A 25902-nucleotide genomic window follows, 5' to 3' on the forward strand; every position below is an offset into this window, starting at 1 on the left:
AGCGTCAACAACGTGGGAGAAGGAAAAAAAGAAATGATTAATTATCTCTCCGGCCTCTTTGTTAAATAACGGCTGTGGCGCTCAGTCGTGCCCATTTCACCCTGGCATCCTTTCACCTCGTGGTAAACCGGAGCAGAACTGCCGCCCTCTCCATCTTGACGAGCTTCGGGAACGAACAGTGATCGATATATCGAACGTCCAGGATTTTGAAGAAAGAACAAGGGGGACAAGGAAGAAGCTCTCTTGGTGTGATTCTTTACAACGTACAACTTTCAAGTACAACTCAGAGGCGAAATGATACATGAGTCCAGGATATCCTCGTTAACCCAGTAATCAATACGTTCCAAACAGGACCCCTTTTCATCAACTACGAGAACTCCAGATCCCAAGGAAGCGTGGTGGAAATAAGAATCTTAGTTGCCGCCACCGTCTATCCACCATGGGTGCCATCACCCGCATTCTGTCGCGACCGGTTAACAAGCCGTATCGCACGAAGGACCTTCACTCCAACGAGCCTCCCTTCTTAAACGAACATGGCTACGTCGACTTTGCCCCCGGAGATGTCGAGAACCCCAGAAACTGGTCCATGGCCCGGCGGTTCTTCATCACCGCCGCGACCGTCTTCCTCGTCATGAACGCCACTTTTGCTTCCAGCGCCCCCAGCGGCTGCTTCCCGTCCATCGCGGAATCCTTCCACGTCTCCGAGGAGGCCGCTGGCCTGACCATTACTCTCTTCTTGCTTGGATACTGTGCCGGTCCTCTCATCTTCGCCCCCCTGAGTGAGCTGTACGGCCGTCGCTGGATCTTCTATAGCACCTTCAGCCTCTACTTGGCCTTTAACTTCCTCTGTGCCTTTGCGCCCAACTTTGGCAGTCTCCTCGTTGGTCGTTTCCTCACAGGCACTTTTGTCTCTGCACCCCTAAGTAACGGCCCCGGTGTCTTGGCCGATCTATGGAACCCTATTCAGCGTGCAAACGCCATGGGCGGCTTCGCTGCCATGCTCTGGATTGGACCCTCCCTCGGTCCCATCATCGCTGGTTTCCTCCAGCTCAAGAAGGATTGGCAATGGACCTTTTACGTCCTCCTCATGCTTGGCGGTGCCTCTGCCCTCTTCATGCTGACCATTCCCGAGACCCATGCACCGACTGTTCTGCGCCACAAGGCCAAGCGCATCCGCAAGGCCAAGATTCCCGGTTATGAGAACGTCAAGGCCCAGATCGAAGACAGTAACCAAAGCTTCATCAGCGTCTACAAGGTTGCCCTCACTCGCCCATGGATCATCCTTTTCGACACAATCTCCTTCCTCATCGCCATCTACCTCTCGGTCGTCTACACCCTCCTCTACATGCTCTTCACCATTTACCCCATCGTTTTCCAGGAGAAGCGTGGCTGGAACGCAGGAGTTGGCGAGCTTCCTTTGATTGGCACAGTTTTGGGTGCCATGTTGGGCGGTCTCATTGTTCTCTTTGATACACGCCGTCAGCAGAAGAAAGTTGACACCGGCAAGAAGCAAATGCACGAGATGACGCCCGAGGATCGTCTCCCCCTTGCCATCATCGGCGGCATCACCTTTGCAGTGGCCATGTTCTGGTTCGCTTGGTCAGCCAACTTCAAGTATGTACCTCCCTCTTCTCTCCTACGCATTCATACCCATCAACATGAAAATGAACGATAAACTAACAAATCCTTACTTACAGCTCCGTCCACTGGATCGTCCCCACCATCGCCGGATCCTTCCTCTCCACCGCCCTCCTCCTCCTCTTCGTCGGCTTCCTCAACTACCTCGTCGACGCCTACCTCATGTACGCCGCCTCCGCCATCGCCGCAAACACAATCATGCGCTCCGCCTGCGGCGCCGCCGCACCGCTCTTCACCGTCCAAATGTTCCACTCCATGGGCGTCGGCGGCGGCGGCTCCCTCGTCGGCGGTGTCGCCGCCGTCCTCGCCATCATCCCCTTCATGTTCTACAAGTACGGCGCCAAGATCCGCGCCCGCAGCCGCTTCAACCCCAAAGGTTTCAAGCCCCCCGCAAAGGACGTCGAGGCCGCCCCCGCGGGTGGTGTCGTCCTCGAGGACCCCAACGAGGGCGAGTCGGAAGATACAGAGTCCGATTCGGGTGCCAGCACCATGGCTGGTGATGAGAGCGGGGAGAAGAGCAACGATGAGAAACATCATGCTGGCCACAAGCGAGAAGAAGCCGGCGAGCACACAGAAGCATCCGCTTCTACCGAAAAGGTGAAGTCGGAAGAATCAGTGTAAAGAAATAAGAAAGAGAAGGGATAAAAAAAAACGGTAAACATGGCATCTTGATTTTTTATGAGCATCATTTGGGAAACATTTGTAATAGATAGCGGGCAACCTCACTCTTGGTTATAACAAGCACTGGCATAAAGCGGTAATGATATCAATTTGTTTATAATTTTCGAATTATAGCATTAGAACACATTTACATAATATGAGATAGTGTCCTTGGGAAAAGGATCAACCTAATTCATCTTCATGGTCTTTTTAGATATCAACGCCTGTACTAAAATTGACAGGTGATACTTAATGCCTAATTCCTAATCATTATTCCGTAATGACTACTTGTAGTACTACCAACTGCAAACAGTAATGCAAAGTGCAAGCAACAGCAAGGCGTAGGTTGCGATACATGGCTCACCCCGATCTCTAACCTCACCTCTAGCCTCATCATCAAACCTGGCTACTTTGGCCAACGTTCTCGTCGGATTTGACGCTGGCATCCTTGTTGGCCATCTCCACCATTTCTTGAATGCTCAATCTGCGGAAACGCTGCTCGTCTCGTACCCGGCGTGTGACGTATCCGGGTGGCACCCAGCGGGCGCTCTCCCATGGCACAATGTCGTGCATACTGTACATGATGTCCACGCTCTCCAGGCTGAGCAGCGAGGACTCGTACAAGTACATCCAAACTACGGCGGCAGCGGCGAGGTTGGCGCTGGCTAGGATGTACCCAAACGCGTATGACAAGCCTCTATCGGCGTGTGGAGTGAGGAATCCGATCAAAACTGCAATGACTGTCAGTCGCTTCTGTCTAGTATCTGTGATGCTTTGTGAGAGAGGGAATCTTACAATTGCCCAGCCAGTTGGCTGCTGTGGCCAACGAGGCCTGTTTTGCACGCGTGCGTAGAGCAAATGTCTCGCCCATGACAACCCAGGCAATGGGACCCCAGGTTGCCGCAAACGAAGCAATGAACATGCAAGATGACAGAACCATGACGACGCCATAGGTGCTCGACACTGTGGAGAGATGATTGGTCGCGGTGCTAATGGAGGCAAAAATCATCAACCACACAGCTTGCCAAATGGCGCCGAGGATTAGAGGCCATCGACGGCCAAACTTGTCAACTAAATAAACGGCGAGAAACGTAGTGGCAACATTGACGGCGCCGAGAATGAGTTGCACAAGGAATGGATCCTTGATGTGAGCAGTGGAGAAGATGGTAGTGCCGTAATAGAAGAAGTAGTTGATGCCCGTCCACTGTTGTAGAAAGTGAAGGCCCATACCGAGAAAAGTGCGGTAGCGCGTCTTGGGAACCCTTGATTTGAGCGAGAAGCACTCAATCCACGAAGCATTGCCAGTCTGGCGTTCCAATGCCAAAACCTCCCTCATCTCGTGCATGTCGTTCTCAACGAGGACATTGCTTGGATCCTTGCTCTTGCCGCGAAGTCGTGACAGCGATTGGCGGGCTTTTTCCTATTTACCCCTGCCAGCAAGCCATCTCGGTGATTCTGGCACAAAGAAAATGCCAACCCCAAGAGGAATGGAGTACAAGGCCCCTATGCCGATGACCAGACGCCATGTTTCGCTGTCCTCCTGATGGCGGCGCATAAAATAGCAGACGACGTTGCCGAAGAGAATACCAATGGTAATGAGGAGCTGGTATGAAGCGACTACGGCTCCACGAATTTCCCGCGGAGCGCACTCGGATTGGAACATGGGAACGCCAACAGAAAGGTTTCCGATACCGAGGCCAGCAACAAATCTGCCCATGGTGAGATGGATCCAGCTACGCGTTGCCGTAACTTGCATGGCATCTCCCAAGATGAAAATGAACACCCCCAAGGCGATGCTCTTTCGTCGTCCCAACCAATCTGACGTGCTATGTTTGAATGCTGGTCAGCTATATGTCTCGCAAAAATTTAAAAAATTTAAAAAAAAAAAAAAAAAAAAAAGGCAAGGGAAAAAAAAGCAACAGAGATGGAGTTGGCTTACTACGCGCCGGCCAGCGCGCCAAAGAGGCAGCCAATGCTGAAGAAAGAGACCAGAAGAGACTTGATCGTGGGCGAGCCATTAGTGAGGAACCGATGGACAAAGTCGTCGAAAACAATGGTGCCAGAGATCTGACCAATGTCGTAGCCGAAAAGGAAGCCGCCGATCGACGTGATGATGGCAAGGAAAATGGCATCGACGCCACAGTCGGCCCCTTTGACCTTGATCGACCTGGTGAACAATGGTGTATCAGTATGGGAGAGAAAGTCTGGTAAAAATGGATATCTGATAGACTGAGGCCTCAGTTCCCTCAGAAATTACTCACAGGTCCCCAAACATGATGTCAAGTCTGAGTTTACGCAATAGGCGAACTGGTCGAAGTTGAGAACGGAAGAACGTGACGATATTGATACGAAAGCGAAGCCTCGGCTCCGGTGGTAAATCCTAACAAACGATCGATGCTCGAGAAACGATGGGAGAGCTGTGCCCTGTGGACGAAAGAATGAGTAAGAATTTCTGCTGATGCTACCAATGTAGCTACGCCTCGACGAGGCGGCTGCGAGAAGTGAGTTGAAAGTAAGTAAAAAAACGTACCTCAGCAGGTGGAAGAAAATCGGACTGCCTTCCGTAGGAAGAAGGCTCTCGGTAACGAGGGAACTTGTTGTGTTGTGTAGAAGGAAAATTCCAATGTTCCGTGGGGGGGAAGCTTTGGGTCAACTTGCCCAAATTTCGGCAGCTTATCGCAACTGCTTCAGAGCCACCCCAACCCTTATCTAATCACATCAATCCAAACACCTGACCTCCAAGGCACCTGTTACCATTGAACCAATGGTAGGTACAGATGTACTATGGACTGAATGTCAGAAGCAAGTCCCAGCATATATCACTTCCATTGCTACCAACATCCTCCTCTCTCCAAACTGCCCCCCTATCTTGACTATAGTATGTGACCTTGAGCTTTTTCGGACAGCTGGTGGCTCTTCTTGGATGATTCTGAATGTTACTGCTCCGTTAGCAACCTGGAATTGTGTTTGGATCGTCATATTATTGCATACCTAATAGTCTCATTCATGGATCGCATATTGTCGCCACATACTTGCCCTACTAGCAAACTATGAAGTTCGTAGCACTGGCAGCACATAAAACTCCTATCCAGTCAGAACCTTTTTTAGTGTGCAATCTTCGTGGCTCTTCGGTAAAATCGCAGAATTCGTCATAGTAATGTTGTATTGGCGTGCCTCGATGGGGCTGTGACGTCGTGAACTCTGGTAGTAGAGATGAAGCCTACATCCGCTTGATTTAACACTCGTGAAAGTGATGCCAGACTGTTCGTCTTATCGCCAATCTTTTGTCTTGATCATTGTTCGTAGCTGCTATCATGGTCTTGCTGCTTGTGGTAGTCGTTTGAGTATGGTTTGTTGTTTTTGCATGTAGTAGCATTTGTTTGTTTCATCGCTATCATCATGTATTACATCTGCAGAAAAGTCCATCGTTAGCAAGTATCTCACATCGGTCATCGGTCTTAGTTCCTGCTACCTAAGTTATTGCCCGAGAACCTACCATCCTTCTTTTCGTGCAAATGAAGGAGTTAAAGCTGGACCAACTTACATTTGAGGAAAACTCCCCTTGAAAGTAAATGCCCTCTGTCCAATTCCTTTCTCTTAACTCTAGTGCTCTATGACAAGGCCATTGGCAAGACAATTTGACAGACAATGGCAATTCCAGTATATTTGGATGAAATGAAAGAAGGACATAGGGGAGTATCTAACAATTGGGTTGCAAGTAGAGCTGAATGAATAGTTCGCCCGCAAACCCACAACTTCTTTGTGTATAATTGGCTAGAGGAAAGTGAATGGTAACTATCTTCGAATCTATTAGCAGCCACCCACCACACTACTTGATCTGTCAGCAGCCGTAATCGCTTCATCATTCATCCTCCATCCAACACTGCCGTGGAGGCAATCCCCCCTGAACTGCCACTCATCGTCTCATATGCTGACCCGAAAATAGAATGGTTACATTACATATCCAGATCATAGCATCACTAAGCCAGCACGTTGAGATGTTGACTGTAGGCTGACCCTCTTCAAGAACTATTGCACAATCAGCAATTGACATGGTAGTATTCATGGCGTGAAAAACTTCATCAACTCGCAGACTATTGCTCCGTCCTGCAAAAGGGAATGTTAACGATATCCTTAGTGTATCAAGAGGATTACGTACCCCTTGCAAAAATACGAAAGATCCGACAGGGCTGTTTAGCCAAACTAGAGGGCGTCATGCTGCAGACGACTGGCCATTGGCTGTTTAACGCGCCCTGCTATCGCAGAGGGGTCCTGCAGCTAAACATCCCCTTCCAACGTTCGGGGTACTCAGCTTCCAGTTGGCCAGAATGTGGAGTGGCTGTTTCTTTCTTTAGCCATGAGATGCGACCCGGTCGTGTGGAGATGGGCGGGCTAGAACAAAAAACCGGGTCGAAACTCTGCCTTTGCCTTCGCTTATTAGTATTGACGTCTTCTTTTCTGGCACAAAAGGAAATGTCGGGAAGTCGGACCGAGAGCACCTAACCTCATTAGTTTCAAGGTTAGCTAGGAGCCCTAAGCTTGAAAATATGCAGCTTGCGGATACGGAACCGAAGCAGGGCCCGGAGAAGAATCCGCCGAAGACAATTGCCTCGCTGTTGCTCCAGTACTTAAAACCGGCTCATAGAAGATACCAACCTCCTGGCTCAGGGCCCCAAAACGACTGTTGTTCACGTCAATACGACAGTATAAACGTGAGACGTGATATGCTATTGACCAATTGACCAACAGTCGAAACGTACCATCGCCGACATCAACATGAATGGGCCAAGCGCAAGAGCTCTTTTGACGGAGAAGTATCCCGCATTCCCAAGCATCAGGCGGTGGCTTTCAGAAAACACTCATCGTCATCAGGCTGGCATTGCCGCTGTTAACGGTTCGAGAGAAGCTCAGACGCTAGAAAGAGGGACTGGACGTTTGTTTCAGAAGAGTGGATGAAGCTAATGCCCGAGAATGGGTGGCAAGCGCATGAGCCTCCAAATGGGAAGAAAAGTGCCGATGTGGATAGCGTCAAGTCGTGATCCCAGCTGAATGCCGGAAAATTAATTCACCACTGTCCATCTGAGCTGTTTGGGCTGATGTCGGGCTTACTCCAAACCCGCAGGCCGGGCCATCGAATGCATGTCTGCATCTCGGATTCGTATCGGCTTCAGCAGCGGCTCTGCATCTGCATCTGCGTCTTGTTAAGAAGGCGGTGTTTGTTTGAAGCCAACTGCAACCATTGGACAGTAAATTTTTGGGTTCTTACGCTTTTAGGCCACTGGGCAGATGAAACAGCAACTCTAGCTTAAAATTGACGAGATATGGGGCCGTGGTCTCGTATTCTGCACAGCCAGATGACGTCCCCTGCTGTGCCAAGCCAAGTCTATGGGGAGACTGAAAGCGTGGGGATGCCATCCACTATCTGGAGTGTAAGACCAAAAGGAGAAGCTCTTGCACATGCAGAGCCAATTTGTTCCGTATCACGTCGGAAAGATTGCGCGACGGACGACGTTGCGCGGCTAAAGAGACACGAACGACTCGTCCGATAGTGCTACTCTGACTCCGTATTACCTGCCGCACTCATAATTACACAATATGATTTGCCATTATACGGTACGGAGTGATGTGGATGTTAAACGGCGTGGCCTGTGATTCGTCGCAGTTCACTGTACAACGAATGAAGCTGGGTTCCCGAATCTCAAACAAACTCCTTTGAGAATATGACAAAGCTTGTGTTACCCATGTAACCAAACAAATGACTCGCCCTATTCTTCATCGAGCAGGCCTACGTAATACACAACCCATCGTGACTCCAGCTAGGTCATATCAAGCCTTACCGCGCCTACACCGACTAGGAATCTCCCTTGGGAAAAAATGATTAATGATCAAGGCGAGGTAAAAGGGTAAATTTGGGTCTTCCAGGGCGTCTAGGTAAAGAGCCTCATAGACAACTTTACTACCAGTGTTATCAACCCGTCTATGTCGAGAAATTTTAAACTACAGACCTAAAAGTCCTAAACTACGGAGCGTAGGAGCAACTGACTAGCCGGTCACGGATCAACCGGGGGGTTATCATGACAATGACTTCTGGACATGGCACGGCGGAATCGTCGCTTGACAGATCATCATTGACGATGTGTGTCAGAAATCGCGGCCCCGGCTCCAGTTTTCCTCTTCGGGGGAACAATCGTCCATGTTGAAAGAATGTGGGACAAGAGACTCAGATATATGCTTGCATGATAGTTTCTTTCAACTATGTCTCATGATGCTCTCCTTAAAAGACTATCCAATAATATATGAGTTAATTTACATATCCGCCCGGCATGGTGGTCGGCACCCGCAGTAGCATATCCAGTCCAACCACTCTCTTCAAGCATAGTCTAAGCCACAATTTGGCATCAAACGGGATCATACGGGATAATTACAAACTAGGCTAGGTTACATGTCACTCCCAGGAGTTACTGTGAGCTGCATGCCAGGAGGCGAATCGTGCCCGCTTCTAACCATGTTACCCACGTTGGTCCCCTTCAATACGAGTCAACGGAATACTGTTGCTTCCAGGAGATAAAACCGAAAAGCGGATTCGTACTCTATTTTTGCAAAGTCTCATACGATAGGTTCAAAAGTGGTACTAACAAATTTTAAGGTGATAAATGGGTTCACAGTTCTGAAAAAGCTTTTGCATTTTTTCGTCTCATCATCACACTCTCTCTCCTTTGCTTCAGTACCTACTCTTCCCTTCGTTTCTTCCAATCGAAAAGTTGAAACTACTCCTTTTATAATATCTTGTTTGTCTTTCTTAAAAGTTTTTCAGATGGGCTTGCTTTCGGCTCTTAGCGCTTTCTTTTCGAAATTTCCAAATTTCGCCCGCAGGCCAGGCTGGATTGCTGCGCACGCCGAATCTCTCCGACTCCATCGTTTCCCTACCGAAGATGAAGATGGCGACGAGGAAAATTTGGGACGTCCGTCCAAATCAAGGTTTCGTCTAAACTTCAAGATGATCTTCCTCTTTATAGCAATGATCACTGGTACGATTCTCTTGGTCAAGTTCTTCGACCCTTCTCACCTCAAAAACCTCGCCCGTCCACAAACATCATACTCCTCGTCCGTGGTCCCAATGTGGGCATCATCAAACACTGAATCCGAAACCACGCCCGTGTTGGGTCAGTCGTCTTTTGACTTTGCAATGTACTTTCCTGCAGAGGGAAACAACTTCTTCCCCCTTGTCGCGTCGTACAACGAGCCTCCCCGTCACCGACCAAAGACGCCGCTCTTTGTTCCTTTTACGAGGAACAATGGCATGATGCGACAGACAATTCTTGGATACATTGCCAGTGGATGGCCAAGAGAAGACATTATCATCATCGACAACAGCGGCACAGCTGATGCCAACAACCTGAAGCTCCTTTCACCAGATAACCCCTTTTTCCTCGACTACGATTTGTTTCGATACAGATATGGCGTTTCGATTTTACAAACATCTGTGCTTCTGAATTTTGCTCAGATCCAAAACTTCATGCTAAGGGTAGCTATGTCTCGCCACTGGCCATACTTCTTCTGGAGTCACATGGATGTCGGCATCCTGAGCCACGAAGAAGAGACGCCCTACACATCGTTTTACACACGCGTCCTCAATGTCCTCGATGAAGCGGAGAAAGGACGAATCTCAGGCAAAAAGTGGGCGGCCAAGTTTTTCAACTTCGACTATCTGACTCTGATCAACGTCGAGGCATGGCGACACATTGGCCAGTGGGACGTGTTTATTCCTTACTACGCTACGGACTGCGATGCCTACGGACGCGTCAAGATGCTGGGCTATCAAATTGACGGGGTTCACGCAGGTCACATATGGGATGTCAACAACTTCGTAGACGACCCTGAAGCAAGATTCTTCCCGCCGGCTGTTCAGCCAAAGTCTGAAAAGGATAGCGACTCTGCCAACCACACCTCTGAAGACAACGCACCGGGCTCTGCGCGGTTCCAGGCTCTAAGAGAGGAGCTCCAGAAAATCCAAGATGCTAAGATGAGCGACTCCAAGGGCCGCAATACCTGGCAGAACATGCAAAAGGGAGGAAAGGGAGAGCCATGGACGTATGATCCCAAGGGTTTCCAGGTTGCTTGGTGGGAAATGGCAGAGGATGGGCGAAAGCTCTTTAGGCACAAGTGGGGAGAGGGAGGCTGTGATTTATTCGAGGAGAAAAAGACGATCGAGGACATGTGGAAAGATGTTAAGGATGAAAAATAGAGAATGGATTTTTATTGGATGCACGTTGGAGATGTGGTAATGGAATTTTGGATACATATAGGTAGTAATTTTGAAGGATTATCTTGCTAGGTTCATTTGGATTTCATCTGGGTATATACAGCAACACAAACACTTTACAAAACCAACCACAAATATCAACAAGAGCTTCTCGGATAGCTGTAAATTTAGCGAAATATCTCAATCATCATACTATCTCAATTTCTCATGTTTTTCCAACGCACAAGCAAGGGATCCTACCAGGATGATTACTGATCTTCTAACCGACGACCCCCACTGTAGCTGTTCTAACCTGGAACTCAATAAAAATCAACAACCTGGAAACTATCACAAATGGTTCAATATTCCAAAACGAGGATACGACACATACTCGAAGAGGAAAATACATTGCTTACGGAGCACAGAAGACAAATTGTTCGGCTGTCGCTCCGAATGCCTAGGAGACTACACGGCCAAATAAGAACCACCAATCTCGCTTCCAGGACGCAGAGAAACCAGAAGTTGAGCCGTGATAGCCTCTTGACATGCATTACTACCTAGTAGTACAGTTTTTACCTAATTGGGTATTTGCTACCCTAGGCAATCCCCATGTATTGACTATAAATAGACACAGGTAGTATTTCTCTTCTCCCCAGATATCCACGTTGCGAAATACGAGTATCGGAATAACAAGTGTGGCTGTGAAGGGCTGAGCTCGATGGTAGGGTAAGGGCGGCGGGAATTAACTGTGAGGTTGTTTGACACTATGAAAGCAATGAAACAGAGTGGCTGTGTCCCGGCCATGCGTAGCGGGCCGGGAAGAGAAGAGCCAATTCATGCCAAGCCGGTCTACGGCGGTTAAGCATAGAAATATTCTTCCAACAAACCTAGCAAGAGAAGGCGCCGTTTCGAAAGGATATCTAATAAGCTACAGAGTGCTTGCATTGGCGATTATGCCGCTTCGACGATCCTGGCCCGTTTGCCTTGACTAAGGTAGACAGATTCAAGACTCAACTCCACCAAACCAAACCAAACCCTAGCCCCCTCTACTGTATGAGTTCACATTCAATTGACAGAATCTCTGCCCGTTGGTACACCCAAAAACAATTGAAAACGGGCAGCCCGTATGATAAGATGGACATGTGCTGACAGAATCCTACACGTTGATTGTGATTGCGGGCCAGTATTGGCTAGAGAGAAAAACTCGACCCTGGGCGCAGTTACGCAAACACAGGACAGGCTGCGTCATCGCCTACGAGGCCGAGCCCACTTCAGCCGCGCCCGAAAGATGCGATAAAAGCAACGGCTCTCTACAATTTCCATAGAGATAGAAGCAGAAGAAAGAAGATACAACCGAATTGACTGAGATCTACACTGTTTGAAGCCTCTTTGCATATTTTTCCACCGTGATCAGTGAAGGAAATCGACATCCCGAGAGCCGGATACACACAGAAAAGAGAGTAAAGACGGCAACCAAAGACGCTTCACAAGAGGCCTCCTTTCCTCTTTAGTACAACCCCGCGACGACGGAAAAACACAGCACTCGGCCGCAATACGGCATCATGGACGGCCGCTCAATCAGCTCCCTCACAACGCTATGCTCAGGGATATCGCAGCGGGCAATCTCTGGTGCCTCTGAAATCCAATCTCTAGTTGGGGGACTGGACTCAAGCCGGCAAAACGTTTCACAGCTGCTGTCGTCGTTGGCCAGCGCGCTGCAAGAGCTCAGTCAATGGACTACGAAATTGGAGAATTGCCTCGTCGCCTCGACGGTGGCTATACTGGTGCAGGATGGGTTCAAGGACCTTTTGACTAGCTGCGATGGGACAATGACGGTGCTGCACAAGCAATTGATGCGGCTGCAGTCGGACAATGTTGAGAGAATCAATATTGACTTCTTGGTGGTGTATTATCAAACGATCAAGGCGAATATCAGTCTTTTGGAATCCATGGTCGATGTTGTCCAAACGTAGGCTGAATCTCGCAATGCCACAAGTGAGTGTGCTTTGAGCTGACCTTTTGACAGAGACGACAAAGTCGAGCAGGAAGACAGGTTCTCACGATTAAAGTCAAACGACCTCATAGTCGTGGTAGAGACTGTATCCGAAACATCAGCAGGGCAAAAGAACATCTTACTAGACGTAGGAGAATCACAAGCATCTGGAAGCAACAGCACTTCAAATGCACCAAAGGATGCCCATGAAGAAGAAGAAGACGAATCTGCTGAACCACCTCCATACTCCCCTCAAGTCGAAGCCGAAGCTGAACCCGCAACCGAAGCTCAAGCTGAGGCACCGTCCTCAAGTCCTCAGCCCTCCGGAATCTCATGGGGCTCAGTATTCAGGAACTCGTTCAAGGCGATAGCCAATACGCTTGTCCCACAGCCTGGCCCTTTTGTCTCTGCTCTGTGCCAAGCCGCCTCCATTGGCGACATCCAGCAAATCGCTGGCTTCCTCACCCAAGGCGCCAACATCAACGGCCGCAACGAGAACGGCAAGAATGCCCTGCAGTGCGCCATCTTGGCTGACCAAGAAGACGCCGCCCGTCTGCTTCTGGCGTCGGGAGCGAGCACTTCTGGCTCCGGGTGGTCGGGCATGCCGCCGCTGTTTCTCGCAGCCTCGGTAGGCAACATCAATTCAGCCAAGATGTTTCTTGGTAGAGGAGCGAGCATCGACGAAAAGAGCACGTCTGGCCAGTATTACTTTGTCGATGTTGTTTTGTCCGGCAACTTGGACGGCATCCGGTTCCTCCTAGAGCAGGGCTGCAGCGCAAATACAAAGAACATAAGCGGCGAAGCCGTCATTGCAAATGCCGTACGGAAGAAGCAGATGGCCCTCGTGGAGCTGCTTTTCGAATTCGGAGCAAAAATCAAGTCCACCGACGTCTCCGGCCGCAATCTTCTAGCCGTGGCTCTCGACAAGAAGGATTATGAAATGGCAGAGCTGCTTCTTAAAAAGGGCGCAAAGCCCAGCGCCAAGAATCTCTCGGGCATGCCATTGCTGGTAGATGAGATTAACAACAGGCGGCTCAAGACGGCCAAGCTGCTTCTTGACTGGGGCGCAGATCCCAACACCAAGGACTGGCACTCGCAGCCAGTCTTGCTTATCGTCATTAAGAGCTCCAAGATAGCCGCCGAGGACAAGATCGACATGGTCCGCCAACTCTTCGCCAAGGGGGCCAAGGCAGACGTGAAAGACTGCTTCAGCAAGACTCCCGCAATCTGCTATGCCGTGGAAGCTGGTATATCAGAAATCATCTCCCTCATGCTACAGAACGGAGCCAAGACGACGGCGACGATGCAAAACGGCGATTCTCTGCTCAAGTATGCCATCGACCACGGGCGAAAAGATCTCACCGAGGCGCTCCTCCACTACGGAGCAGATCCAAATTACAGCGTCGGAGACAACGGTGTCAAGCCGGTGGTACAGGCACTTGTGAAACAGGATTTGGATATGGTACGTCTGCTCCGGGAAGCTGGAGCTGATGTAAATGGGCAAGAGGTGCAAGATGTTGCGAGGGCATTGGCCAGGGCTGAGGTCTACGAGGCACTGGGGATGCCGGCTCCCATCGAGGGAGACCCTCCAAACTACGACACCGCGATGAAGAACTAAACAATAAATTGGAATCAAAGGAATATTTTCATTCGGTTTGGTCAAGCGTACATATTTTATTAAAATTGGATCAGCATAGCGTGTTATATCATCTCTTTATTCATGTCTTCTTGAACGCCGTATTCTACCGTAATTATGCGTCTATCCAAAAGCCAGGCTTGATCTCTCTACTAAAATACAACTCTGAATACGAGGAAAAACAAAATAAACAAAAACAGAGTGCCACCATAATGCTCCGCTCACAAACCACTAATAACCTGCTTCAACCACCACGAATGGATCCGCGCATCATTCGTCAATTCCGGATGAAAGCTCGTCCCCATAATCGAGCCCTGACGAACCGCAATGATATCCCCAGCATCACCCTTCGTAACAGCAAGCGAAAGACCAGCCTTTGCCCTTTCGACTCGGTTCGCAAGTCTAGCCAAGACTTCAACCTCCGGCCCGTCGCCGTGGGGAAGCACCTCCTCCACCACGGGGGCGCGGATGAAGATGCCGGGGAATTGGTCAGGGTTGCTGCTGCCTTCGCCAGAAAGGAAGGGCAGGTCGACGGGGGTAGCGAAGCTCTCCATCTGGCGGCCAAAGTGGTTGCGGTGGACGCGGACGCTGAGACCGCCGATGAGGGCCTGGCCGCCCTTTTTGGTGCCGTTGGCTTCGTCGCAGAGGAGGATGAGGCCGGCGCATGTTCCCCAGACAGGTTTCTTCTGGACTCTAGTTTCTTTGGTTAGTATGATATAGTATAAGAAGTTTTGACAATAGTGCAAGGACAGTCTTACTTTACGAAATCACGCAATGGCTCCAACAAGCCTGACTGCTGAGCAACAAAGGAGATGGTAGTGCTCTCACCACCGGGGATCACCAGGGCATCGCATCTGGCGAGTTCCTGGACGGTGCGCACCTCGATAGCTTTAAACGTGAAATCTTCGGATACAATACCCGCGGCAGCCCTGTTGAGCAGCTCAATGTGCTCAGCGAAGCCACCTTGAAGGGCCAAGACGCCAACTGTGAGGGCCATCATTTTCGGGAGAGGAAGATGAAGCTAATAATAAGGACGATAGGGGAGGTGAAGGGTGTTATGCATGCATGTGAAAGTTGATTTTTAAGAGTTGCTTGTTGCAAGTATCTTTTTATCGCCCGGCTGACATTGACTTGTGAGGTTGAGGGACTGATAATGATAAGACAAGGCGCCGGTAGCCGGACTGGCGAATGAATTTTTTGGTGGTGGCGGGGTGACAAAGATGGTGGCGTGAACCCCAGGTCTTTGGGTCAAAGTACCGCCTTTGTATTCATGCACAGTAGAACACAGATTGCCGGTACATGTAGTCTAGTTGTTACTTGAAGAGAAATTACAAGCATGTGGCTCAGTCTAAGTCGAAATAAGCAATACCTGTGGTCATGAGTTGCACATGTTCTGAATCTAGCATCCCACGGGTATCAATTGGCTAATCAGTGAGGGCGGGCTATCGACGGCAAGCAGCGGTGCCTTTTGTGCAGTACACATCAAGTACATACATGTCGTTGAAAGAAGAATGGCAGTGGATAGGCCCCTACTGTAGCATCGAAACCGCCGGAAGACTGGACTCATGCATGGCCTGGGATCGATAATATGACACGCCATGTCACTCCCCTCGCTAGCTCTGCATCTTGTCTTCGTCTAAAGGGCGCCGGTACATGTATGATGGGGTTCTGCTTTGCTTGTGCTGCTCCGCCATCGGGATGTTTCGGGGCTCTTCCAGGCGGGATTTCCTGATTTCGACATGTCGTTGCGTCTGCTTGATAATACGAGTATGAATAAAAAGAGTTTCGAGTTGGCCTCCGCCTCGTATGACCCGAGATGTACTTACATGAGCTGCAACTCCGGAGATGAAAGATGCAAATCAAAAGGCTCGCAAGCACCTGCAAGCTGCAAATGTGCTACAGTAGGGCAACGGGTCCCCCTTTGGCGCCGCATCGACCTGCATGAGGCGCCCCGGAGTCGCCCAAAGAGGCCAAGCCCCAGCTGCACCGCGTCAAGCCCAAGGTGACCGGTGGTCCGGAATCAAAGTTGAATGGCCTGTTCCAGTCAAGCCTGCGCTGTTCCGGCCATCTTGGATTTATGACCAGCAACTGAGATCTCGGGGGGTTCAATGGCGTGCCGCTAGAGGCTCTGACGGCACTGGGACAGGCTTCTAGACGGCCTTTGATGATGTGGTGGTTAATAGATGGCCCGCCTGTTACGTGATGGCTCTGCAAGCGGGAGACTGTTGCCATCTGTGTTGTATGTCTTGGTGGTTTCGCCCTCCGATGACATGTTCGACTACTGATCTCTGTACGATCACTCAGCCTACATTCTAACGAGAGATGAGTATTGACTTTCAACCCATCCATACAACAAAAGAACTGCATGTACTTTTTGATTTCCCGATGCTTGCCGCCACGCCCAGCCAACTACATGCATTTGTCCCACCCCTGTACATAACCGTTTACTTTCATCATCTTCACCTCTGCTCTCTGCCTCGTCTCCTTCCCCCGCTTCGCTGCATGTCTGTCCCAAGGCTACGGCCGGCATCCAAGATTGCACATGCGGCATCTCCAGCAAAAAAAGAGTCGCAAAAAATCCCCATCCCGGCTCCGTTTTCGCTTGCTCCGCAAAGGAATGCGCGGCGCCCGCCTCCGCCATGCATCTGCTAGTGTCGACGGGCCTGGTAGCGAGAAGCATGTGCCGATGTACTCCGTGTGTACCTACTAGGAACGCTACTAAGTTTGTAAGTAAGAGCCAAAGGTTCTAAGGCGAGGTACTTTGTAATATTCGTAATTTTTTTTTCTTGGCTGCTCCGTAAGATTATACGGAGTACTTTGGTGACTGCTAGTTGAATAAATTGACTCAACTTTTTTGTTCCTTGTTGCCCCACTGCCGCCAGTTCCCGGATTGCCCCTCATATATCGAAGGCATCGCCAACCTGAACACAGAACTTCTTGTCCAGACTTGCAAACCACTCAATTCGATTCCTTGATACCCTTGGGACAACTCTACTTGTTTGTGCAAATCCTATACCCATGAGACTCTCTGAAGTACTCCTTAAAGTCTTGTTGTACTAACCATCATCCTCTTCTACCCCTCCAGGTTCTCTCCAAACTTACCCCTCCAAATACCATCATCACCATCACCATGACCAACGACGCCTCTACCAACGGCTCTGCTGCCGCCCCCGCGACCACCTTCGCCCTCAAGGCCGGTCTCGCCCAGATGCTCAAGGGCGGCGTCATCATGGACGTCACCAACGCCGAGCAGGCCCGCATCGCCGAAGAAGCTGGTGCCTGCGCCGTCATGGCCCTCGAGCGAGTCCCCGCCGATATCCGCAAGGACGGCGGCGTCGCCCGCATGTCCGACCCTGCCATGATCAAGGAGATCCAGGACGCCGTCACCATCCCCGTCATGGCCAAGGCTCGCATCGGCCACTTCGTCGAGTGCCAGATCCTCGAGGCCCTGGGCGTCGACTACATTGACGAGTCCGAGGTCCTGACGCCCGCCGACGACGAGAGCCACGTCGAGAAGAGCCCCTTTGGCGTGCCCTTTGTCTGCGGCTGCCGTAACCTGGGCGAGGCCCTGCGCCGTATTGCCGAGGGCGCTGCCATGATCCGAACCAAGGGCGAGGCCGGCACCGGTGACGTTGTCGAGGCCGTCCGCCACATGAAGACTGTCAACAGGGACATTGCCCAGGCAAAGGCTGCTCTTGCCGAGGGCGGTATTGTTCGTCTTCGTGAGCTTGCTCGTAAGCTCGAGGTTGACGTCGAGCTGCTGCGCCAGACTGCTGAGCTGGGCCGTCTCCCCGTCGTCAACTTCGCCGCCGGTGGTGTTGCTACGCCTGCTGATGCTGCTCTCATGATGCAACTTGGCTGTGACGGTGTCTTCGTCGGTAGCGGTATCTTCAAGTCTGGCGACCCTGCCAAGCGAGCCAAGGCCATTGTCCGCGCCGTCACTCACTTCCGTGACCCCAAGGTCCTTGCTGAGTGCAGCACCGGACTTGGTGAGGCCATGGTTGGCATCAACTGCGATGCCATGAAGCCCGAGGAGAAGCTTGCCGGCCGTGGCTGGTAAACCATTCTATTATATGATTTAGCAAGGGAAGGCAAGAGGAGGAAAAGCAAAGTGTGGTGTATAAAAAGGGAAGAGACAGACAGAGGAGGAAAAAGAGACTGGCACAGAGCCTCAAAATGTATCTATTCTACTGTTGGATTTGGCGTTGTGGACTTTTTGTCGCTTTGGGGTGGCACTTAACATGCTGAACATCAAAATTCTGAAGATGCCGTCAGGATATGCAACCTATTGAGGATTATACAGCATAGCACGAAATCTACATTGACTTTTTTTGCAACTGATTTCTCTCCCCGGGTCAGGGTTGGGTTTCTCTATAAAACTGAAGCCCTGGCAAGAAGTAGGCCGTCAAAGTGAGAGGGGAGACAAAACTGCCCGCTGCCAGCTGGCCGTACTTCCACCCACGCAGTCCATCATGCGCAGGTCAACATTTCCCCCCTTAACTTAACTCAACGCGACTTGACAATGCGAGTGGTCATGCTTTTTATTCTTCTTTGCATCAAGCTCGGGTTCCCCGAATTCTTCAAGTTCTACGAGTTTCTCAAGAACCGCTTTCAACCTTTCCGCCGCACTCCCAAGCGCAAGAGGTGTGTCTGCTCTCATCCCTACCGTGCTTTTTCTTTCTAATTTTACTCCTTTTTGCGTTTCTGTGCCCCTTCTTGCTCTTGTTTTTTCCCTTCTCTTTTGGAGAATCTTGGTGTGAGGAAGTTGAGGAATCCCACTCTCCCTCGTCAAAACATATCTCTTCCATCTTGATATGTTCTTCTCCCTTCTGGGCAGACTCTTCATCCTCTTTCTTAACATGCTTTTCATCTGGCTTATCAACATCCTCGTGCTTCTTTTCGAGCTTTTACTCTGGCTTCTCGATTCCTTCTAGCTAATCCTTCCACCATCAGCAAGAAGACCAAGACTGTTCGCTTCGCTGAGCCGAAAAAGAACGTCCGCGTCGTCTACCAAGCATTCTCGCGATATTTCTAAACCCAAAGACCTGCTCCTACGCTCCTTAGGGACGACAACTCAAGGTTTGTGCATCCCCATCTCGTCTTTGAAGCCTTGGAAACTAACTCGTTTCAAACCTAGATTTGTTTCCAGTTCTACCAAAGCACCTCTTCGTCAACAATGAGATTCTACAATCGCACCGCGGAGCTCGAGTACTACCGCAACGGCATGCGTAACAACCCACCCACCGATACCGAGATGTGGGCTTCTTTGTTCATTGTATGCTCCTTCATCAGCGTCATCATCGTCTGCATCATGTTACCGCATGGAACCTGGTTCCAGTGCGTCTCTGGAGCAATCTTGCTCTATCTCTTCTGCCAGGTTGTGGTTAGCTATGTTGACTGCGAGTAACGCGAGTTTGGGATGGAGGATACTCTCTTTCGCTGCTGGTAACCCCAGCATCAATCTGCGATTGAGTGTTTGCTAAATGTTTTTTTTGGGGGGGGGGGGGGGGGATTCGGATCTGGGAACGGGATTTTATGCAGTTGATTTAATACAATCTGCTTAACATAATATCGTGACTGCTTTCTTTCCTTTGTGACTAAACGCACCCGTAACTCCCTCCTCTCCTTTTGTACCGTTGAGCTCCTGGTTTGCGGCCTTGGATGCTCGTTTCTCGATGCAATTTGGGTCTTTGGAAGCATGAAATTTTATCCATTAGCTCTGACATCGAAGTTGAGAGCATCTATCGACCATAGTCAAAGCATTTTGCTATCACGAAAGAAGCATTGCTGTCATTCTCATGTTCCGTCCCATAACTGTCTCTCGCGGTCCAAGATAATTCTCCCTTCGCTCCTCCACATTGCCTTTTCCCAAGCATGCTTTTCGCTTGCGTAGTTTGTTTGAGCATACCGCCAGTACTGAAGTCGGAGACGACATGGTTGCCGAATTTACTTCTGGCCTAATCGCGATGTTTGTTGAACTTGTTACCTGGGTAGAGCGCATTGAGCAGAACCTACTTGGCCCACGAGTAAGGGTAGACATTATTGCGATATGCGCGGTGATTAGAGGGCTTGGTCAAGGTGCTCTGATAGATGACGAACTATCCGTTGCAAGTCCACAAAAGCCGCATGTGCTCATCGCTCGGCAAGCGGTCTCTAGGGGGCCTGGTCCCATCTTCGGTGGTCGTGCTGGGCTCTCTGGGAGGGGGGTTGCCGCCGGGGGCTCGCAGCTCTACGAGCTGTATTTGCAAGGAGTCTTCTCCTGTCGAGGTTCTTGATATATCCGTCTTGTTCCGCCAAAGTCATATTCGTTGCCTGTCTGTGATAGAATCTTACGGCGGCGACGCCGTTTGCGTATTGTCCATGCGAAGTCGCATTACGAGCGGTAGCACCATAGTTCGAGATCAGAATTTGCTTGACACAATTCACTTTGAGTAGTAACTGCGGGATATTAGCGTTGATCGGGCGGACAAATTCTGCCATGTTGTCGGAGGCTGAGAGATCGCGACCTATTGCTCGCTCGTCTTCACTTTCACGCGCGAATAGTAGGGACTGTCAATTTTGTTCTGCTGCTCAAACGAATTTTGGAAAACTTATGCATTACCTTTATTAATTATTTGCTGTGGTCCTATATGAATACAATATGAAATCGAGAATCTACACTGGAACAAAGTTTTGCGTCCAAATCAGAGATGACTTTCACTGTCGATATCGGGGGCAAGGCTGAATATCGAAGACGAGGCTGAACTTCGAAGCAAGGTTGAATTTCCAGACAAAATTCTGCCAGAGAATATTTTTCTTTTGAATACAATGCAGACCAGCCATATTTCTGCTCTTATGGATACACACAGGGGTAGAACTTCTCTCTACAATTCTAGGGCAAATGTCACACGAGATGGAGGCACAAGAAGAAAGTTGTTTTGAAAGTTCTTTTGCAATATCTATTCTAGATGTTTCCACCACCTCAATTCCATGCGCCCTATCGAAGAGAAGTAGTCAGCAAACGGTAACTTGAAGTTCAAGTCTAGCAAATGTCATTGAGAAAATTTATGGTCAGAGTCCCCTTCCTGCACTCATTTTGATGTCGTGCTTTTGGTTGTCATCATGCCATAGTTGTGGAAAAAAAGAGAAAAGAATACTCACTGAGATGATTGGCTTGAAGGGCGGAATGTTGAAGTAGGTATCTGTCAATGAACGAGCTGGAAAATCAGTCAGCCACATGAACACTGGATAGTGCATTAGAAAAGAAAAGCAACAAGACGTCGGTCAGAAGAACCATGTATTTCTGTGATAATAGGTGCGTTAGCAAGCAACTCTACGCAGGCACACATTCATCGATGGTGCGACTCTATTTGTCATCACTCCGGAAAAAAAAAAAAAGAGAGAGAGAGAGAGAGAGAGAACACACTTACCAGAGAGGCTTTGAATGGTGATGGCTTCTGTAGACTCCTAACGCAGAAAAGAAGTCAGCGATCAGGAAGAGAAGATCAAGTCAGAAAATTTCATCGAGAAACTTTTCTGGTCAGAAGAACCCTAATGTCACCATCTTATATTGTGTTCGTGATTGTAATCATCCCATATCGAAGAAAGGAGGGAGGGAGAAACCGACCGTAAATGATTGAGGGAGGCAATTGCGTAGAGCCCTGCCCAAAGAAAGTGGTTAGTATAGAGATCATCAAGAGAGAACTGAGAAAGAAATGTTGAGAAATCATGGTCAGAAGAACCCTAATGTCACCATCTTATATTGTGTTCTTGTTTGTAATCATCCCATGACATAGAAAACAAAAGCGACTTACCATAAAGCAATGTGACAAAGGAAGAGAGATCTTGAATTCAGAAGCCCTAGTCCAGAAGGGTGGCCAGCGGACAGATCCAAAGGGTAAAATTAAAAGGAAAAGGAAAAGGAGTTGGAGGAAGTTCGTATGGTCATAGCAAGTTCAACACCTTGAAGTGTTGCTCAAATCGCACTCACTGTGTGATCGTGCTTGAGGAATGTAATCATTCCATACGTGTAAAGTGGTGGGAGGATAGGAGTGAGGAGCTGGGGTGGGGGAGAGGAGCGCACCAGAATTCGAAATAAAAACCTCATTTGACGAGCCCTGTTTCAGAAAAGAGATCAGCCATCAGAACAAGACAGATAAAGTCAGAAAATGGAATCAAGCCGATCATGGTCAGAAGAACCCTGGCAATTTTGGCACTCATTGGTATCGTAGTTGTACTGTTGTACATTGCTTTCTAATCACTCCATAAAGAAAAAAAGAAGAAGTGGAAAAGCAAAAGACTTACTATAAGTGCCCAGTACAAGGGAGAGAAAGGAATGCCTATTAAAGACAAGTTAGTGAGTGTACAAAAGAAGGGAAGAGTTCCTACTAAAGACAAGTCAGTGAGTATACAAAAGACGGGGGGAGGGGAGGGGAGGAGGAGAGGAGAGGAGGATAGGAGAGGAGGATAGGTCAAAAGATGGGAGGAGCTCCTGCGAAAGACAAGTCAGTGAGTAAACAAAAGAGGGGGAGGGGAGGGGAGGAGGATAGGTCAAAAGGGGAGAGTTTCTACTAAAGACAAGTCAGTGAGTATACAAAAGAAGGGGAGGAGGATAGGTTAGTATAGTCGCTCAGAGTTGAATTTTTCTTTCATGGTCTGCTTTAAACAAACTCGAAAGACTACCGGACTGACTCATCATTGCGACTCCGACAGGAACAGAGAACTGAAGCCAGACCAAGTGTTTTCATCAATGGCCGACATGAAAATATGGAATGGTCTTTGTGTGGCCTCTCCAACACACAGAGCACAGGTGAAAGAGAAACAGCTGAAGCGAGAGGCTAGAGTGAATCAATTTCGGCGTCAGACTCAAAATTTTTGATTCCATCGCTGACTTGCAGCCGGAATGAACCCTATGTCATCATCCTGAGTGTGTATGTATTGGGAAAAGGAAACGCAAAGAGAAAAGAGGACCCCCAGACGAACAGAAATGCAGAGTACTTTCTCTTCTTCAAACACACAGAGCACAAGTGAAAAAGAAACAGCTGAAGCGAGAGGCTAGAGTGAATCAATTTCGGCGTCAGACTGGAATTTTTGATTCCATTGCCTTTGGAGCTGGAACGAACCCTAAGTCATCATCCTAAGTGTGTATGTGTTGAAGAGAGAAAAGGTAAAAAGAAGAGCGAAGATGGGAAAGAGAAGGCGAAGAGAAAAAGCAAAGAAGAAAGTGAGGAGGTGTAGGAATTTCAGATGTGCTTCTTCCAGCAGACACTGGCACAAAGAAGAAAGAATCGCCAACAAGCGAGAGGCCAGAGTGATTCAATCAACGTCAGACTCAAATATTTTTTCCCATTGCTGACACGCAGCTGGGAACGGAACCCATAGTCATCACTCCATGTGACCAGTGTCTGGGTTGAAGCGAAATGTGGTAGGAGGATAGGAAGGAAGAGTCAACAGAAAGAAAGCAAAAAGCAAAAACAAAAAACAAAAACAAGTGATGTGGGAAATTGAGGGTGGAGGGAATGCGAATGTGTCCTTGGCACACACACAAGCACAAAAAAGAAAGACCCGATGGATCGATCAATGTCAGACTCCGTATTTTTACTCCATTACTGACTTGCAGTTGGAATATGGAACCCTAAGTCATCACGCCATGCGTGTGTGTGTGTGTTGGACTGGGGTGGGAAATAGAGATACAGTGGGAAGTGAACAGAAAGAAGGAAGAAGAAAAAAGAAAAAGGAGGAAAACCGGGAAATTCGGGACTGGAGACGAACAAGATCTTGCTCCGTTTGTCTCTCCAGCACCCACAGACACAATAAAGAAGGAGCAACAGAAGCGAGAGGCTAGAGTGCTTCAATCAGTGTCAGACAATATTTTCATTCCATAACTGACGTGCAGTCGGAACTAGAACCCTGGTCATCACTCGATGTGTGTGTGTGTGCTACGAAAAGAAAACAGAAAGCAAGAAGTAGAGGAAGCAAATGGGAGGGGAAGAGGAAGAATGAGTGGTACAAGAGCAAGAGGAGGAAGGGGAAAAAAGAATCGCAAAGCGGGAGAAAAGAAGAAAAGAGGAAGATAGGAAGAAAATCTAGAAACCCCCGACCGCAACCAGAACAACTGAAAGTTGAACTGTCCCTCAGACAGAGTATTTGATTCCATTTGCTGACAGGCAGCTGGAAAAGAACCCTTTTGTCATCATTGGGAAGTTGGGTGGAGAGAAGAAAAGTGAGACGGTAGGAAAATTGAAAACATACCTGAAAGATGAAATTGAAATACGGGAGAAGAAGGGATCAAAGGTCACTGGGGAAGTGGAAGTCGAAATTGGAAAATGGGACTTACGATAGAGACGTGGATGATGGATGATGGAAGCTAGAGGTGAAAGATGGAAGTGGAAGATGGAAGATGGAGGTGGGAGATGGAGGTGGAAATGAGAGGTTGAAGATGGAAGTGAGAGGTGGAAGTGAGAGGTGGAAGTGAGAGGTGGAAGTGGAAGGTGGAAGTGGAAGGTGGAAGTGGAAGGTGGAAGGTGGAAGATGGAAGATGGAAGATGGAAGATAGAGATGGGAGGTAGAGATGGGAGATGGAAGTGGGAGGTGGCAGTCAAACTTGAGAGAGAAGTTGGAGCAGGCAAACAGAATTGGAACTGGGACTGGGATTGAAATTGAAATTGAATTTGAAGATAGAGATAGTGGCCCAAAAAAGAGAGGAGCGACAAAGAAGAAAGAAAGAAAGAAGGGAGAGGGAAGAAGAAGAGGAGGAGGAGGAGGAAAAGAGAGAGAGGGAAAAAAAGTAAAAAAGAAATCGCGGGATCATATCAAAGGTATCGTCAAAGGTAGAGCTCATCCTGCAGAACAGTCAGAGCTCATTACGAAGAACCCTTTTCTAATCATTTTCCCTTTGGTCAAAAATTGAAAAAAAGAAAAGCTGCTCCCTGTTTCCTCTTCCCATCTGCATAACCAAAGCAAGATGAGAAGAGGAAGTCAGTAGTCAGTGGTCTCCAAAACGGTTCTGAAAAAGAAAGGAAAAGACAAAGGAAATGACTTACCTGGGGACTTACCTGAAATCCGGGATGAAGAAAGGAGGAAAAGAAAAAAGAAGAGAGAGCGGGAGAAGACGAGCTTCAAGTAGTTGTGGAAAACGGAGGAGTGGAGCCCTACTGATCTGGCTGTCAGGTGCAGGCCAAAAGTGAGAAATGGAAAATCAACACCTGCAGCACGCTCTGGCCTATGAGAATTCAGGATCACTGCTGTCACGTAGGCAACGAGAGAACAAACGCGTGACCCGGAGACTTTACAACTGGGGCCACGGGTATCAGGTCATGCAGAAGTGAAGCTTGGGGGGGCCCCCTCGATCGATCATTGGCAGATCTCGAGGAGGAGAGGGGCACTCAGGAGATGAGGCTCCGTAGGCAAGCGAGAAAGTGAATTGAAGCTGAAGCCCGTTGCGTTGTGATGTTGTTGCCTGCCCTTGAGAATTGGGAGGTGGCATAGGGGGGACTGGTGTAGTGGGATGTGAGGCTGCTGTCGAGGGGAATTGGGGGCATCAATGGGTATGGTGATATTGGGTACGAGTTGATATCCAGAGTTGACGATGCTGTAGATGTGTAGAGCAGTAGACGGTAATGCAGTTTTGATATTATGGTCATGTGTGTCATCCATGTAGAATTAATCATTGTGCAGTTGTTGAATTTGATATATCGTTTGAATCTGTAGTGTGGTGGCCGCTGTAGAGACCACCTGGAGCGAGTGTGCACTGCA

The 25902-nt window shown here is 49.0% G+C and overlaps 6 protein-coding genes across 6 annotated transcripts; 4 read left to right on the plus strand and 2 right to left on the minus strand.

Annotated features, from left to right (window-relative positions):
• Window positions 1-439: 439 nt before the first annotated feature.
• Window positions 440-2259, plus strand: M431DRAFT_88202 (hypothetical protein; the record flags this gene model as incomplete). The annotated part of the gene is made up of 2 exons (XM_024923885.1): window positions 440-1614; window positions 1698-2259. 2 exons carry the CDS (start codon window positions 440-442, stop codon window positions 2257-2259), a joined length of 1737 nt encoding a protein of 578 aa, XP_024773568.1.
• A 281-nt stretch (window positions 2260-2540) lies between these two features.
• M431DRAFT_17331 (hypothetical protein) lies at window positions 2541-4573 on the minus strand (the record flags this gene model as incomplete). The annotated part of the gene is made up of 5 exons (XM_024913045.1): window positions 2541-3029; window positions 3094-3718; window positions 3776-4124; window positions 4238-4465; window positions 4560-4573. 5 exons carry the CDS (start codon window positions 4571-4573, stop codon window positions 2695-2697), a joined length of 1551 nt encoding a protein of 516 aa, XP_024773569.1. The 3' UTR covers window positions 2541-2694.
• Window positions 4574-9484: 4911 nt separating this feature from the next.
• On the plus strand, window positions 9485-10585 carry M431DRAFT_117424 (hypothetical protein; the record flags this gene model as incomplete). Its single annotated transcript, XM_024911998.1, has 1 exon — window positions 9485-10585. One exon carries the CDS (start codon window positions 9485-9487, stop codon window positions 10541-10543), a length of 1059 nt encoding a protein of 352 aa, XP_024773570.1. The 3' UTR covers window positions 10544-10585.
• A 3805-nt stretch (window positions 10586-14390) lies between these two features.
• Window positions 14391-15169, minus strand: M431DRAFT_6171 (hypothetical protein; the record flags this gene model as incomplete). Its single annotated transcript, XM_024921594.1, has 2 exons — window positions 14391-14862; window positions 14928-15169. The coding sequence occupies 2 exons, from the start codon at window positions 15167-15169 to the stop codon at window positions 14391-14393; spliced, it is 714 nt and encodes a 237-aa protein (XP_024773571.1).
• Window positions 15170-16978: 1809 nt separating this feature from the next.
• M431DRAFT_508944 (hypothetical protein) lies at window positions 16979-18399 on the plus strand. Its single transcript, XM_024919197.1, has 2 exons — window positions 16979-17166; window positions 17255-18399. The coding sequence occupies exon 2, from the start codon at window positions 17300-17302 to the stop codon at window positions 18227-18229; it is 930 nt and encodes a 309-aa protein (XP_024773572.1). The 5' UTR covers window positions 16979-17166; window positions 17255-17299; the 3' UTR covers window positions 18230-18399.
• Window positions 18400-18691: 292 nt separating this feature from the next.
• Window positions 18692-19576, plus strand: M431DRAFT_520820 (hypothetical protein; the record flags this gene model as incomplete). The annotated part of the gene is made up of 3 exons (XM_024920448.1): window positions 18692-18813; window positions 19127-19252; window positions 19330-19576. The coding sequence occupies 3 exons, from the start codon at window positions 18692-18694 to the stop codon at window positions 19574-19576; spliced, it is 495 nt and encodes a 164-aa protein (XP_024773573.1).
• Window positions 19577-25902: the final 6326 nt, after the last annotated feature.

Source organism: Trichoderma harzianum (genome assembly GCF_003025095.1).
Source record: "Trichoderma harzianum CBS 226.95 unplaced genomic scaffold M431scaffold_7, whole genome shotgun sequence".
NCBI classification, from domain to species: domain Eukaryota; kingdom Fungi; phylum Ascomycota; class Sordariomycetes; order Hypocreales; family Hypocreaceae; genus Trichoderma; species Trichoderma harzianum.

Bases quoted from the DNA above. Each gene is read 5' to 3' on its own strand.
- M431DRAFT_508944 (XM_024919197.1), top strand. From the start codon at position 17,300: ATGACCAACGACGCCTCTACCAACGGCTCTGCTGCCGCCCCCGCGACC.